This window comes from Pan troglodytes, chromosome 5, assembly GCF_028858775.2.
Source record: "Pan troglodytes isolate AG18354 chromosome 5, NHGRI_mPanTro3-v2.0_pri, whole genome shotgun sequence".
Lineage (NCBI taxonomy): Eukaryota > Metazoa > Chordata > Mammalia > Primates > Hominidae > Pan > Pan troglodytes.
The window spans coordinates 85,047,765-85,063,471 of NC_072403.2; the positions used below are offsets into that span (position 1 = coordinate 85,047,765).

At 37.1% G+C, this 15,707-nt stretch overlaps 1 protein-coding gene across 5 annotated transcripts in view; it reads left to right on the plus strand.

The window, feature by feature from the left end:
* KCNQ5 (potassium voltage-gated channel subfamily Q member 5) overlaps window positions 1-15,707 on the plus strand; it is a 572,959-nt gene that overhangs the window by 477,727 nt on the left and 79,525 nt on the right. For 3 of the 5 annotated variants that reach the window (XM_016955848.3, XM_016955845.3, XM_016955849.3), the window contains exons 6-7: window positions 1,421-1,531; window positions 7,471-7,566. In XM_016955848.3, coding sequence (XP_016811337.1) covers window positions 1,421-1,531; window positions 7,471-7,566 — 207 coding nt within the window. The remainder of the gene's footprint in view (window positions 1-1,420; window positions 1,532-7,470; window positions 7,567-15,707) is intronic. The other 2 variants (XM_054686036.2, XM_063812501.1) reach the window with 1 other exon arrangement.

Consider the following 15,707-nt stretch of genomic DNA (forward strand, 5'->3'; position numbering starts at 1 on the left):
ACATTTTAAAATAATTAAGAGTATAATTGGATTATTTGTAACACAAAGGATAAATGCTTGAGGTGATGGATACCTCTTTTACCCTGATATCATCATTACATATCGCATGCCAGTATCAAAATATCCCACATAACTCATAAATATATATACCTACTGTGTACCCACAAAAATTAAAAATTATTAATAAATTATTAGTTTGATTTAAAAAAAACAAGGATGCTCACTTTTGCCACTTCTATTCAATATAGTAGTGGAAGTCCTAGCCAGACCAGTTAGACAAGAGAAAGAAAGAAAAGGCATCCAAATAAGAAAGGAAGAAAGGAAATTTTTGCTGTTTGCTGACAACATCATCTTATATATAGAAAACCCTAAAGATTCCAGAAAAAAACTGCTAGAACTAATAAATTCAGTACAGTTACAGGAGACACAATCAACACCACAAAAATCACTAGCATTTCTATACACTAACAACAAACTTTCCAAAAAAGAAATCAAGAGAGCAATCCCATTTACAGTAGCTACAAAAATTAAAATACTTAGGAATAAATTTAACCAAGGAGCTGAAAGACCTGTACACAGTAGTCTATAAAATATTTAAAAAATTAATTGAAGAAGTCACTAACCCTTTTTAAATCCACCATGCCCCAGTCCAGCTGAACAACTCGTACTTTTCAGAATCTACTCTATGTGTTCTCACTGTTCTGCAGCTAGCCACCTCTTTCTCCTCCCTAGATCACCTTCTTTATCATTTCTGCTTCTCAAAATGTTACCCCTCTTTCAAAGCCCAGGTATGATGACATCTCCCTAGTAAAGCTCCCTCAACACCTCAAGCTTATAATAACTAATCTCTTCCTTGAATTCCCATAGCAGGTTATTTGTACCTCCATTATAATACCTCTCTCATCCTCTTTTGTATTTTAATTATTCATGTGTGGCATGTTTCTCTTTTTAGGCCATAAATATCTTAGGACAAGAACTATGCCCTCATTTTTGTTCCACTACAAATCTTAACACATACCTTGCACACACCAGACCTTCAGGAAATGCCTGCTAAGGTAACGAAGGGACAGCCTAAATTAACATAAATTATTATTTGTGTACTGATCCAGTCCTAAATCCATGGTGCTATCATTTCTGTATCACTGATGGTTATCCACTTACTTAAATAATCTTTCCTTAAATACACTTAGAAAAGACGGAAAACTGTGTTATAAGGGAGGAACAAGTATGTAGGTTATTCCTTTCCTTAAACAAAGAGAAGTTCTGTCATGCGTCATGGAAAATTAAAGCACAGTAATAAAAAGCACGAACAAGATTTGTTGAATAATGATTTAGTGGAAACGTTGCTTGCCTCCTGTTCATAGGTCCTAACTTTCCTCTCAAGTACTTAAGCTGCACATTCTATTTATTTTGTTTCTAGATTACATTGACAACTATTGGCTATGGAGACAAAACTCCCCTAACTTGGCTGGGAAGATTGCTTTCTGCAGGCTTTGCACTCCTTGGCATTTCTTTCTTTGCACTTCCTGCCGTGAGTATCTTTGCACCAATAAAGCAGTTTAAATTAGGTCTTAGAGGCTTATTAGAGTGAGCTCTCACAAATTCGTATGCTTGGGAACATATCTATATCATTTACAAATATAATTTTTCCGATATAATGTTGACTTTTCTAAATATATCTACTTGGATAATTTATAAAATATGGTCTTCCCTTGGAGACACTTAATCTGAGACTTTATTTAATATAGGCTCATACTTTGTGACCAAATAATAATTCAGATGGCTCACTTTTTAGGCAACATGCTACTAAGACATTTAAAATATTTGCAAAGATTTAAAGCTATCTTCTTTTAAAACTGATCCTTCCAATTTGGTTTATAATGTGTGCTACTTAAGAGACAGATGTGCACAATGGAGTATTTTTCTCTTCAGATCCATTTGAGTGAAAAGCATATGACCTTAAAGGGTGTTAAACATGTCAGATGATTTATTCATTGTGTCATCATCATTGATTTTTTTAATGAGCAGTTTCTGTATCTTATCAGAATAAAGGGCACATTTATCTGCCCCCAAGCTTCTGATTATTTTCTCCTTAGTGAATGAAGCCTGCCTTTCTCATACTTTTATTCTCTTGTGTCTTTAAAGGCAGCTGTTCAAAATATTACAGTTTGCCCCCATTTCCAAGTTCTTGCTTTTGTTCACTCCACCTGGGGTAGGGAAGGAGGAGCCAATAAAAAGGAGGATTGACGCGGTAGGAGCAGAAGTGCTTAAGGAAAATAGATCCAGTCTTGCTCCAGACACAGCTCAAGCTGTGCCAACCAGAGACCCCAGAGCACCTCTCCAAAGCTCTTTTAGGTGGTAGGGCTTCTCCTCTGCCTATTAATGAGTGCAGAGAACACCCTTGTCCCACCAGTGCCCAACTTGAGATTCACCAGATCGTTCTGCCCCAGAACACTCAAAATCACAGAAAAGAGACTGAAAAGGCCATGCATATGCTTGGGTACTAGACCTCAGTTTGAATACATCTTTGTCACATACTAACTATATGACTGCTTTAGTTTACTAGGGCTGCCTTAACAAGTACCACAGACTGGGTGACTTAAACAATAGAAAGGTATTGTCTCACAGTTCCCAAGACTGGACGTCCAAAATCAAAGCATTGAGAAACCACGAGAGCCATGAGAGAAAGAACTGTTCCAGACCTCTCTTCTTGGCTTATAGATGGCTCTTCTTCCTGTGTCTTCACATCATCTGTGTCCAAATTTCTACTTCCTAGAAGAACGCCAGTCATATTTGATTAGGGTCCATCCTAATGACCTCGTTTTAACTTGATTACCTCTGTAAGGACCCTATTTTCAAACAAGGTCACATTCTGAGGTCATGGGGATTAGGACTTCAACATATGAATTTTGGAAGGATGCAATTCAGCCTGAACAGTGACCCTGAATAAGTTTCTTTTTTAATAGAATGGAGGAAGAATTATTGAGCCCAGAGAAATTTTGTGCGGACCAATGTAATAATGTAAGTCAAATGCTTGTCATGAAGAGAACTCTCAATAAATGTTACTTCCCTTTGCCTGTATGAATCTAGAAATACATGTTTCCTGGAACAAAATGATGAAATCCAGGAGAATTAAAAAAAAAAAATCTTACGTATCCAAGGCAACTTCATCTGGCAATCTCAACAATTCAGAACAGAGAAGAGATTCACTCAATAATCAGATTCCCTACAGGAAAATACCTTTAGAAACAATACAACGCAGTCTTGGGTTTTTTCCCAAAATAATGGCACAAAATAATTGCAGCTTTTGTGTTTATATTTATCCTGAGGCCACATGTAGAGCAACCTCTATGATTCAGTGAAAAACTATGAACAAGGAGGTAGGCAACCTCTGGGCTGTTGAGATAGACAACAGGCTATGTTCTGTCCTCATAGGAGAGCCACTTGAGACCTAATTCATAACCTAGTCTTCATTCAGAGAAAATTCTGATAAACTCACCTATATGGTTTCACAATTCTTTGAAGATTATAAACAACAAATATAGAGGAAGATGATAGAACAAACACTGCAACAGAAAGAAATGGTAAAAGACTAACAGCAAAGAAGGGAAAAGGAAATCTGTGAGTAGCAAGCAGACATCAGTGTTCAAACTGTGTATCCTGTCAGTAAAAATAAAATTAAATTAAAAGGGAAAACAAAATGTATGAAGATCTAGGGCCAATTAGTGTTAGGGTCAACAAACCTCTGGAAGTTGGCTGCACCCAGCACAGCAAAAAGGCAGTCCCCATAATGAAACTCTAAACTATCACAGGGAGGTTAAATATGTCACTAGGTTAAGTTAAAGGTCAGAGACTAAGTAGTCATTCTTGGAAATGTTTCCAATAAAGTAAGTATGAAATTTTTATATGCAAATTAAATTAACCTATGTTGGAAATCTGAAAATTTTGCTTTCACAGAAAATTACATTTCTTAACAACCCCAAGAAAAGTAACCTCTACTAAGGATCTTTTACTGAAACTTCACAATATTTTCTGAGTCCTTATTTATTAAATGAAAGACTGAATGGTCCATATATACCTTTAGAAAAAAACAAGATTGCCAGAGATTTTATTATATCCTGTGTATCTGCCAACCAAAAGAGTTGTCTGATTGAAATTTAGGAAGACACATTGACATTTTGCTGAGAAAGCTAGAGGTGGATTGTGGGCTGCCCCTATGTAGGGTTCCTCCCACCCAGGACACCTGAGAACCAAGAAAGAAAAGAGCCTTTCTCCATCTTACCCTCAAAGCAGAAGGGCCGTCCTGCACATCACAGAGTCATACAAGCCACCCTTCCAAAGCGCCACTGTGGGGTCACTTCCCCTGGTGCCCGCTCCATCTCTGGGCTAATGAGCTCAAAGAAGAAGCCCCAGCTCCCCTGTGTTACCCTGATATGCAGGTCTTTCTCCTTTTTAGAGTGCTCCCTTGTCTTCTGCTAGATATTCCTGCTAAGAGTATTTTCATTGATGAAGAAATTGAGTTTTATAGAGACTGAATTCCTTGAGACCTCCAGCTAGTAAATTCAGTGCAAGAACTAGTGCTGTTTGACTCAAGATATTAACCATTCCATTAAAAATATTGGCCACTGTAATCCTTAACAATATTAACTAAATGTAATTATTGCATATAATAACATGTTAAAAACCGTTTAAAAAAACAGGGCATCTTGCTGGGTGTGGTGATTCACGCCTGTAATCCCAGCACTTTGGGAGGCCGAGGCGGTCGGATCACAAGGTGAGGAGATCGAGACCATCCTGCCTAACATGGTGAAACCATGTATCTACTAAAAAATACAAAAAATCAGCCAGGCGTGGTGGCGGGCACCTGTAATCCCAGCTACTCGGGAGGCTGAGGCAGGAGAATGATGTAAACCCAGGAGGCAGAACTTGCAGTGAGCCGAGATCGCTCCACTGCACTCCAGCCTGGGCAACAGAGCAAGACTCCGTCTCAAAAAAAATAAAAAATAAAAAAAATAGGATATCTTTCAGCATTGCCTATTTGCTATGTGTGGGTTACAAATTAGGTTCATTTAATCCAGAAGATAATGAAGGGTAAATTTCTTTACATTTATTGGTGTCAGTATTTGAAGGGATGACATATATGTTCAAAGCTTAAGCCATGTTTTATGTGTGTATATACAAATATAATAGACCTTATTTTCACAGACTTCTGTTTAGGTGCACCAAGCTGTGTACTAAGAGAGAGGTGGAAAAAAATTGGAAAGGAGCCATGATGAGACAATAAGCAGACCTGGTTTAATAACTGCTGTAATGTACAGTCTGGCGCAAGAAATACGTAGTGAACATTTACCATTCACTAATATATGTTTCCGAGCAATGCCAATGTGATTTTCAGCACATTTTAGATGGTTTGGCAGATGATAAATTTGTGCTATGTAGGGCCTGTCTTTATTTTCCAAAGGGGATTAAACTCCGAACCTCACATCCACATCATAAGTGCTCAAAATGGTAGCTAGTGCTGTTAATTCAATGTCTGCAAAATCTAAATTATGCTCCATACAAGTGGATTATACACATATATGCACATAAATGCATGTATATATACTACCTATTATAAATATATGCCAGAAATTTTGGTATTTCATATTCTCTTACATGTCTACACTTTATGAAAAGTAGTATTAAAGGGAAAATAAAGAAATCTTTCCTAAATGGTCTTACATAGCAGAAAAAAATTAGAAGTTACAAATGACTTAAGTTGTTCTGGATTTAGAAATGGAGGGGCATTTTTATAACACCTAAATGGAGGGAAATGTTGTTTAAATCTATAAACCAGATCACAGAGACCAGGTTTTTATAAAGCTTAGTTTGTACAATCACAACCTGTATGAGATAGAGATCTTAGACAGCATAAGACAGTCACTGAAAAGGAGAGATGGAAAACAGAACCTATGATGTAATTTCTAATTTCATAGTACAGTCATTTATACTAATTAATAATGGAGTAGATCATTGCTCACGAATAGCAAATAGTATTATCAGACCACTGCGTATTTTAAACATGATTGCATTACTTATTGTCTGGTTATTGTCACAGATGTACTCAGAATTGTGGAATCTCAAGATAAGAAGGAAGGTTAAAGGTTATCTAGAGCCCAAAAATATCTCAGCCAAGTTGTTATTCAGTTGAGACTTAACACCTTCTAGAAATGAAAAACCCACCACCTCTCCAGACAGCCTATAGCATCTTTGAACCATCTTTGAGCTATTCTAAAAATAAAAAGAAAAGAAAAGCAACCATTCCTTACCTGTAGCAAATACTGACTTAGTGCTTATAAAATGTCCATCTCTAACCAAAGGGTTAGACTCCTTGAAGTTTAATAAAAAACTAATAATTTATAGCTAGCAAGTAAAATCCACAGACTTGAAAGCAGCAGAGCTCCCAGCCCCATGCCAATAAACTCAAGAGTTAAAGACAAAGCCCAGAGACTGAATTTAGCAAGCTCCAAAAGCCAACCCAAGGCTGAGACAAAGCATCTTGTTTTTACAAATGTTAGTAGACCAGAGCAAATTGAAAAGAGTGGGGGACATCAAAGAACCAGAATTTTGGCAGATCAAGATGATAAGCAGAAGAAAAGCAAACTGGCCCAAAACTAATGTAAACCTAGAAGGGAATACTAATCTTACTAATCCCAAAAACTGAATAGGTGAGCCAAAATAAAAAAGGCAAGGAATGGTAAAAGTGTGAATTAAAATGGGAATGTGCTTTGCAATGATCCACGTTCTTGTCTCTATTGTACAAATGGGCAAAATAGAAAACCTTCTACTCTATATCTTCAAAACTGAGTATCCCTGCTCTCCATTTTACTTTTCTTTTAGTAGGTGTACAGTTATAACATTATAAAGAACTACAGCTGGGACAGATTTTATACAGTCCTCTCTCCTCCATTTCATGGATAGAGAATCTAACTTTCAGAGTCTCATCAAAGTGCTAGAAGTATTCCCATGTTCACAGCAGTGAGACTTTAACTCCCTCAGATTTAAAATCCAGCTCTGTCCCAAGTTGAAATTCATGTTCTCTACACTCCATCACTGGATGAGACCATTCAATCTAACTTAGGCAAAAAGAAATGTCACAGAGAAGGCCACACACACAAAAAAAAATTGTATTGTGATTTTATTTATAACCATGGTGCCTATGCTATACCACAAAAGATAATAAATGACAATGCCTAATTGACTTACTAAAGAACAGAAGTTGTATCTCCTGGCAGTATTGCCCAACAATTTGCCATTGGCTATTGGTATTATAATGGAGATAAATACTGCTTATTTTAATAAGTAACATGTTTATGGACAGGTTACATACCGTTTGTCTTCTCTCAGACTCATTTTAGTGACTTTTTAATATTTGTATTATTTAACAGTGCTTTTGAAATTTTTGAGTGCCATTTTTGTATTTTGTTCCAGGGCATTCTTGGCTCAGGTTTTGCATTAAAAGTACAAGAACAACACCGCCAGAAACACTTTGAGAAAAGAAGGAACCCAGCTGCCAACCTCATTCAGGTAAATGTCAATGTAATAGGTAGATGGCAACATCTGTGTCCATAGTGCTTGATGGGTCATTTTCCAATCTCTGTGCTTCATTGCTTGGTAGAACTACTCCTTTGTTCCTTTTTATAAAATGAAGTCAGAACTTAATGTACAGTCTTGGATTTGGACAGTCTTGGATTTGTTCCTCCTCTCCCAAACTGAAACACATGTATTTTTAGCAAATGGTCCATGCATTGTTCAGACTAAGTAACCATGTCAGCAAGGCCATGCAAAGGTTAGCAGTTGTGTGGCTCGTGGAATTATCTAATATGTCTTATGAATTACTTGATGAAACATAATTGATCATTAAGTGATGGAGCAGAACAGGGCATTGTTCCCTGCATTACAATTACTTTCTCCAGCCAGATGTATGTTGCTGTTTTAAAGAACAACATATTTGTTTAGAATGTCAAGGTTTAATACCTGTGAAATTGCTTTTAGTGCCATCTAGGGCAGTTAGCGGAAATAGCTATCCTATTTTGAGAGCTGATGGGACTATGGAATACATCAGTGTTTGAGAATATTAAACAATAAGTATATAATTTGAAGCTAGCTCCTAATACATAGGTTGTTATTTAGCATTTCATTTTCTTTTCAGTAACTCAGGATTAGCTTCAGCACTAAAAGGAATGCTTCTCCTTTTGCCATCCATATATTTTCCATCCTAGATCCAGGTTAAGAATCACAAAATATATTTTTTGTTAGATTCATAATGTAGAGTTGACATTTAGTTATGGACAAAATAATTCTACAATCTAAAGTTTCTCCCCTCCTGCTAGGGAAGTGGAAGCTACCGAATTTCTAAACTGGAGGGTCTTGAAGTGGTGCTCCAAGGCCCTAGGAAACTTGCCTTAACGCTGCAGTAACGGGCACACTGTTTTGTTGCTGTTGTTGTTTTGTTTTATTTTTTGTTTGTTTTGTTTTTTTTGAGACAGAGTCGCGCTCTGTCGCCCAGGCTGGAGTGCAGTGGCGCGATCTCGGCTCACTGCAAGCTCCGCCTCCCGGGTTCACGCCATTCTCCTGCCTCAGCCTCCCGAGTAGCTGGGACTACAGGCACCCGCCACCGCGCCCGGCTAATTTTTTGTATTTTTAGTAGAGACGGGGTTTCACCGTGTTAGCCAGGATGGTCTCCATCTCTCAACCTCGTGATCCGCCCACCTCGGTCTCCCAAAGTGCTGGGATTACAGGCATGAGCCACGGCGCCCGGCCACAAGGACACTGTTTCAATTTAGATTGTAGGTTTGGGTGGGTGGGTTGGTGGGAGATAACCACCACAACCCCTACCTTTAGTGTTTATCTGTGGCTGTGATATATGCAGTGCCTCCCACAGACATGGAGCTGGGGAAAGAAGGGGGCAGTATGGCTCAGTTATATCATGAAGGAGATCTGTTTATATCTAATCATTAAATGAGGATATTAATTTTTAAATCAAGCTATTCTGCAACTGTTGACAAGAAAGTAGACCATCAGGCATGACTTCCAGTGCAAATCACTGAGAATCTCTATTTTTTTACATTATTTTTTACAATTTTTTTTTTTACATATTCTTTACAGGTTTTAAAAGGTCACTAAAGAGAAAGTAAACTCTATTTTCTTATATGAAGTTGGAGTTTAAGATCTGATGCCAAACAATAATCAGCAGAATGAAAAGAGGAGTCACACACTTTAGGACACACGCAAAATACCCCAAGGTCCAGAATTCATAGGCTTTCATCCTTTAGCACTCCTTAACTGGTTACACATGTTCCAATACTTCTAATAAGTTTTTCTCTTTACTGTTCTTATCCTTTAATTTTCCTTCACTCTAGAACAATGTTTTCCAACCTGTGAGTGCAGAAGTTATTGCATGGGTTCCTTTCATCCGTCTGAGCACCAAGATCTGTCTACATATGGAACCAATAATACATTTTACACAATAAAACCTCTTGGAATATAAGCTGTTTTGTTAGAAAGTGAGCTCTTTGAGGAATTTCTCATGCACATATCAATTGTGATGATACAAAGCTGTGCCGCTCAATACAGTAACCACTAGCTACATGTAGCTTTTTACATTTAAATTAATTAAAATTAAAAACGAAGTTTGCCAATGGCACTAGCCACTTCTCAAGTGTTCAATAGCTACAGGTGGCTATCGGCTGCCATACCATACAAGAGAAATACAGAGAATAACTGCAGGAAATCTCCTGATCTAACTTATCATTATTGACTACTAAACTGTGCAACAATAATTTCCAATTGAACTTGAAAATAAATTGTTATTTCTACAGCAAATCTTTGGAGCAGAGGCATTTATATGTCTACAGTCAAAATGAGGCAAGGCCTCCCTCACAGGTAACCCTGTGGAGGACAGGCTAATTGAACAGTTTTACTTGGAGGCCTAGAATTTTATTTTATGGAACTGGGTTATGTAACATATATTGTGATCAGTAATTGAACTTGTACAAATGCAGGTAACAATGAAGTAAATTCATGAGTTTTTATTTTACTTAAAACTCCAACTTAAATGTTGTTCTTAACAAAAATAATGCAAAATGGAATGCTTGAAGCATTCAAGAGTACTTTTAAAATCTAATCATAGTTTCATTAATCAAAGTAGAATCTACTAATTTTAAAAGCAAGTGCTCTTCATTTAAATGCAATTAATTTATTTATTACACATAGAAATAATAATATAATTATTAATTTGTTCATTGTTCTTCCTTGCTATAGTCTTTAGACAGAATTCAAGGCTTTAAGCCTTGATTATATATTGTAGAAATTTATATTTCAGGATGTAGTAGATTGAAAAGCAAACTTCATTTAATCATCCTTTCACTTTCTTACCCAATAAACCTGACTTGGTCTGCTGAACACACAAACCATCAAGCCCAAAAGCGTCTCATTTATTTTAGGCCAGAGTCACTATCTTCTTAAAAGGGCAACTGAGATGCCCAAATTGCTTCATCATTTGGTTGGTGAGAGAACTAAATTAACCAACATTTCAGGGTTTTAGGAAAAAAATTTAAAACCCCAGAAGCTTGCAGCAAATTTAGCTGTGTCAATATCTTTGCATGATTCTTTTAAATTTGCTTTTCATTTCAAGCTGGAGCAGTCTGGAAAAAGAAATTAGCTCTCAGTAATGTTTTGAATACCTGCCCAAATGTCACAACTTTTATTAATAATGCTTAAGACTCATGAAGTGCTTTTTAGTTTGCAGGGTGCTTCTAATACATTATGTTACTTGATCCTCGAGACAAGCCTAGGAGGAGCTAGGACTCAAATCCCTGCTGTCTGAATCTGAATCCATTACCCCTTTCAAAAAGCAGCATTTACATCCTCATAAATATATGCTTTATTAGAAACAGAAACAGGGAATTAAGTAAAAGTTTGTGAAATAAATGTTGGTAGGGATAGATTAGAAGATGTTGCTTTGATGCCAACTGACCCAAAAGAAAAATATATATATTTGTCTTGAAACTTTGGCTTCCCCTAGTAAAATGACTTAGTCTCCACCCAATTACCCTAAAGCAAAGCCACTAGTCGTTAAGCTCAAGCCACTTATATAGAGATTTTACATCTTTTTAGTGCTCCAGTCATAAATAAAAACAGTGCCAGGTGTGGTGACTCATGCCTGTAATCCCAGCATTTTGAGAGGGCAAGGTGGGAGGATTGCTTGAGTTCAAGATCAGTCTGGGCAATATAGTGAGACCACATTTCTTTAATAAATAAATAAATAAGAACAGACTCAGAAAAAAAAATCTTAGATGTGAAAAACATGAAGGCAGGAAAAAAAACAGAAGGTAAGATAAAGTTGTGAAAATTTCCCTGAAACTAGAATAAACAGAGATTGAAAATAAAGCAAAAAAGATAAGAAACATGAAGAGTCCATCCAGGCATTCCAATATCCAGCTAATAAAGATATCTCAGCTCAAGTGCAGGGAAACTAAGAGGAAGATTTTACCAAAGAAATACAACATTATGATTCTCCAGAACAGGAGGACAGGAGTGGCCACAGTAGAAGAGCTCACCAAGTGTCCAGCACTGTGAACCAAAAACTTCACACCAAGATTATCACAGTGAAATATCAGAAAACTTACAAAAAGGGGATCCTAAATGCTTTCTGAGCAGGACAGAGCCAAAGGAACAAGAATAAGGATGACATAGGATTTCTCATTAGTAACCCAAAAATTAGAAGACAATGAAACAATACTTTCAAAATTATAGAAATTATTTTCAACCTAGAACTCTATATCCAGCCAAACCACCATCAAGTGTGAGAGCAGCACCAAGGCACTTTTAGGCAGGCAAGATCTCAAAAATTAATCTACCATTTACCTTTACTCAAGAAACTTTGTAAATAGAACTTCTCTTCCACAACAAGGGGATAAGCCAAGAGAGAAAGAGACATGGAGTCAAGAAAACAAGAGATTCCGCACAGGAAAGAGCAAAGGGGATTTCTATGATGATAGGGAAGGGAAGTCCCAAGACAACAGCTATGCAGGCCTTGAGAACAGAATGAGAAGGAGGCTGAGAGCTCCAGGAGAAAGATCTTCAAGGAAGCGAAAGAATGGATTCATGAAATTCTCAGATTTCATGATGCATTTGACCAGAGGAATTTTATAGTTCTGTTGGAAAGATCTGGAATGTAATCATAACAGGTACATATATGCAAATCAAGAAATTAAAATAGGGCAATTATAACTCCAAAAAAACCCAAAAACTTGTGTAAGAAAGAAAGAGCAGCCATAGTACATCACACTGCTGAACTGGGAACAGCAGTTACATTGTCATAATAATATTAAATAGTAACTTAGCTAAGAATAGTGATATTAAAATGTTGATGGGATGAAAGGAGGGGAAGAGGGCATGTAAGTGGGCAATATCATTATCGTTCAGGATAGGAAGTTAATTGATAATGTCTAAAATTGAAAAATCAAGAAATATAACTATAAGCATAATCCTTAAAAATAAGCATTCTTGGCTGGACACAAGTGGCTCATGCCTGTAACCCCCGCACTTTGAGAGGCTAAGGTGGGAGGATCACTTGAGGCCAGGAGTTCAAGACCAACCTGTGCAACATAGCAAGACCCCACCTCTACAAAAAAATTTTAAAAAGTCAAGTGCAATGGCACACACCTGTAGTCCTCACACACCTGTAGCTACTCAGGAGGCTGAAGCCAGAGGATTGGTTGAGCCTGGGAGTTTGAAGCTGCTGTGAGCTATAATTGTACCACTGCACTCCAGCCTGGGTGATAGAGTATGACCCTGTCTCAAAAATAATAATAATAATAAATAAGGATTCTTAAAAATAGAAGCAACAACTATAAGAATTGAAGGGGTTGCCTCTGAGGAACAGAAAGTAGTGTGAAGAAAGATGTGGAAAGGGATTGCTGGTTCATAGCCTAAAACTTTCAGGACTTTCGCATTTTAAACTCTGTACCTTGAAAAAATAAGCTCTGTGTTCATTATTCCTTTGGATGGTCAGCTGAAACGTTCTAAACCATTTCCAGTAAGGATCAAACATGCCATCATGGTAATACTTGCAAGACAAACAAAATACTCCCAAAAAAACTGAATTATACTGGCCTTGTACTTATTGAGCAAAGTCCAAATCTCTTTGACTGCCTAGAGCACCAGCATCACCTGATAAATGGCAAAGTTGGCTCTCATTTTGCTTCTTGTTGATTTGTCCTTTGAATTGTATACACCATGTAAATTAACCATAGGAAATCCCTCCAAGTGTTATTTTTCTCTTGCCAACTACTGTGTGATTTTGGCTTTAAATATAGGAACATCAGCTACTGGATCACAGGGATGTGGGTTCAAAGTTCAGCTACTAGAAACAATTTGCTAAGAGAGACCTAAGAACAAAATAAAGTTATTAGAGTGTAACGGGCATAGAGTTCCACTTTCCACCTTCATTTTTACTGTTAACTAATATCAGCCATGTGACAGATGCCACCTGCACCTTCCATACCTCTCATTTAAAAGGCATTTTTGGGAGATGAGTAATGAAGGGAACAAGAGCTTAGCTGTTGGGATCAATTTGAGAGAAAAATAGCAAGACGTCAGGTCTCATTGTAAAGAAAATCTTTAATTTTCTCAGAGTGGCCTCTTTTGCCCCCAGCTCTTTATAACATTCACAGGCAATGCCTTGGTCCCATTCTTTTGTTGTTCTGTTGTTTTGGATTTTTTCACTGGTATCTAATAATGTGCAAACCTGCCATATGCTTCTAGTTCTACAGGAGTCTTGCTTTCAATGTATCAAAAATCATATATGTGTGACATCTTCTATGGAAATTGTTTAATTAAGGCAGCCGTCTGTGTCATCACAACATTAGAGGATCTCTGGGCATCACTACTACAGAAGAAGCTGCAATCCTAAATCCATGTGTTTTCCTTAATTATTCTAAATCACTCTATAAATTGTGCGTGTATAATATTTGCAAAGATTAACATTTCAAGATGATGCAACAATAGTTGCATTATATAAGATGTCAAGATACTTAGCACAAATTTCCACAGATTTGTAGATTAAATCAGCATGAGCCATGTAATGAAGGCAAGGAACTTTGGTTCAATCATTTAAACCTTCCTCAAAAATATAAAAATGTCCCTCAGTTTCTACCACTATATTTTTCTAGTTTTTTAATATCACTTTCTGAAATTTCATTGAAGTACAATGTGCATGCAGAAAAGAGCACATATCTTAGGAGAACTGTGCACACCTGCATAACCAGCACTCAGATAAACAGAGCAGGACCTCCTGTGTACCCCTTCGCAATCACTATCCCATAAGGATAACCACTGTGCTACCTTCTAACAGCGTAGAATAGTTTTCCCTGGTTTTTGTACATTATGGAAATGTACTCCTTGGTGTCTTCTTTTTCTCACTCAACGTTATTCACATGAAGTTCATCCATATTGTTGTGTGTAGCTATATGTACTATTGCCATATAGTATTGTACTATGTAAATGGTATCACAAATTTTCTGTTTATTCTACTGTTTCTGGGTATTTTGGCATTTCCAGCTTTAGTTTATTAGAAACCAACATATAGTACATATCTTTTAATGAACATATATAAGCATATATGTTGAAAATATACCTAGGAGTGTGTAGTTGTATCATAGGATACATAAATGTTCAGCTTTCATAGAAACTTCCAGTTTTCCCAAGTAGTTGTGTGAATTTTTAACTTTTATTTAGCATACATTTATTCAATGATATTCTCAGGAAAAGGAATATTGTTAGATCACATTTTCTTCATTGTGGATTTCACAATCATGACTGATGTGTTATGTACTAGGGATATGGCCCATTTAAATGAATTGGTCTGCCAGGCATGGTGGCTTATGCCTGTAATCCCAGCACTTTGGGAGGCCGAGGTGGCAGATCACCTGAGGTGAGGAGTTCAAGATCAGCCTGGCCAACATAGTGAAACCCTGTCTCTACTAAAAATACAAAAATTAGCTGGATGTGGTGGTGCGTGCCTGTAGTCCCAGCTACTCAGGAGGCTGAGGCACGAGCATCGCTTGAACCCAGAAGGCAGAGGTGGCAGACAGCCAAGATTGTGCCACTGCACTCCAGCCTGGGGGACAGAGGGAGACCCTGTCTCAAATAAATAAATAATAAATAAATAGGTTTGTCACATAAAATAAAATGTTTTGATTAATCTACTATAATAAAAAAGTTTTCTCTGAGGAGACTGGAGTAAATACCTGGCCATTAGAGATGTTTGCAGACTCATTAAAAAGAAAGAAATTTACCAAAATCTATATGGGAAAGTAAGGTCGGGCAATCTCTCAAATGAGCAGTTCAGATGGAAGCTTTTCCAACAACAGTCTTCAAGCAGTCAGCAAGTCTCCGTGGAGGGATTCTATGACTGACAGCCAGGCAATCTGAGATATTGTCTCAACTCCACCAACTTTGTATAAACCTCTTCATTTATCTGAGCCCTTTTTTTCTCACCTACAAAACAGGAATCTTAATTCACACTTTGATTGTGAGGATCACATAAAAATACTTTGTCTTATGTATGCCAGGTGTAATTATATGAAATGGAGAGAGTTGATGTTTTACATCAAAGAGCTATAAACATATTCTTAGATCATGGCATAAATCCGTAGGTGTTT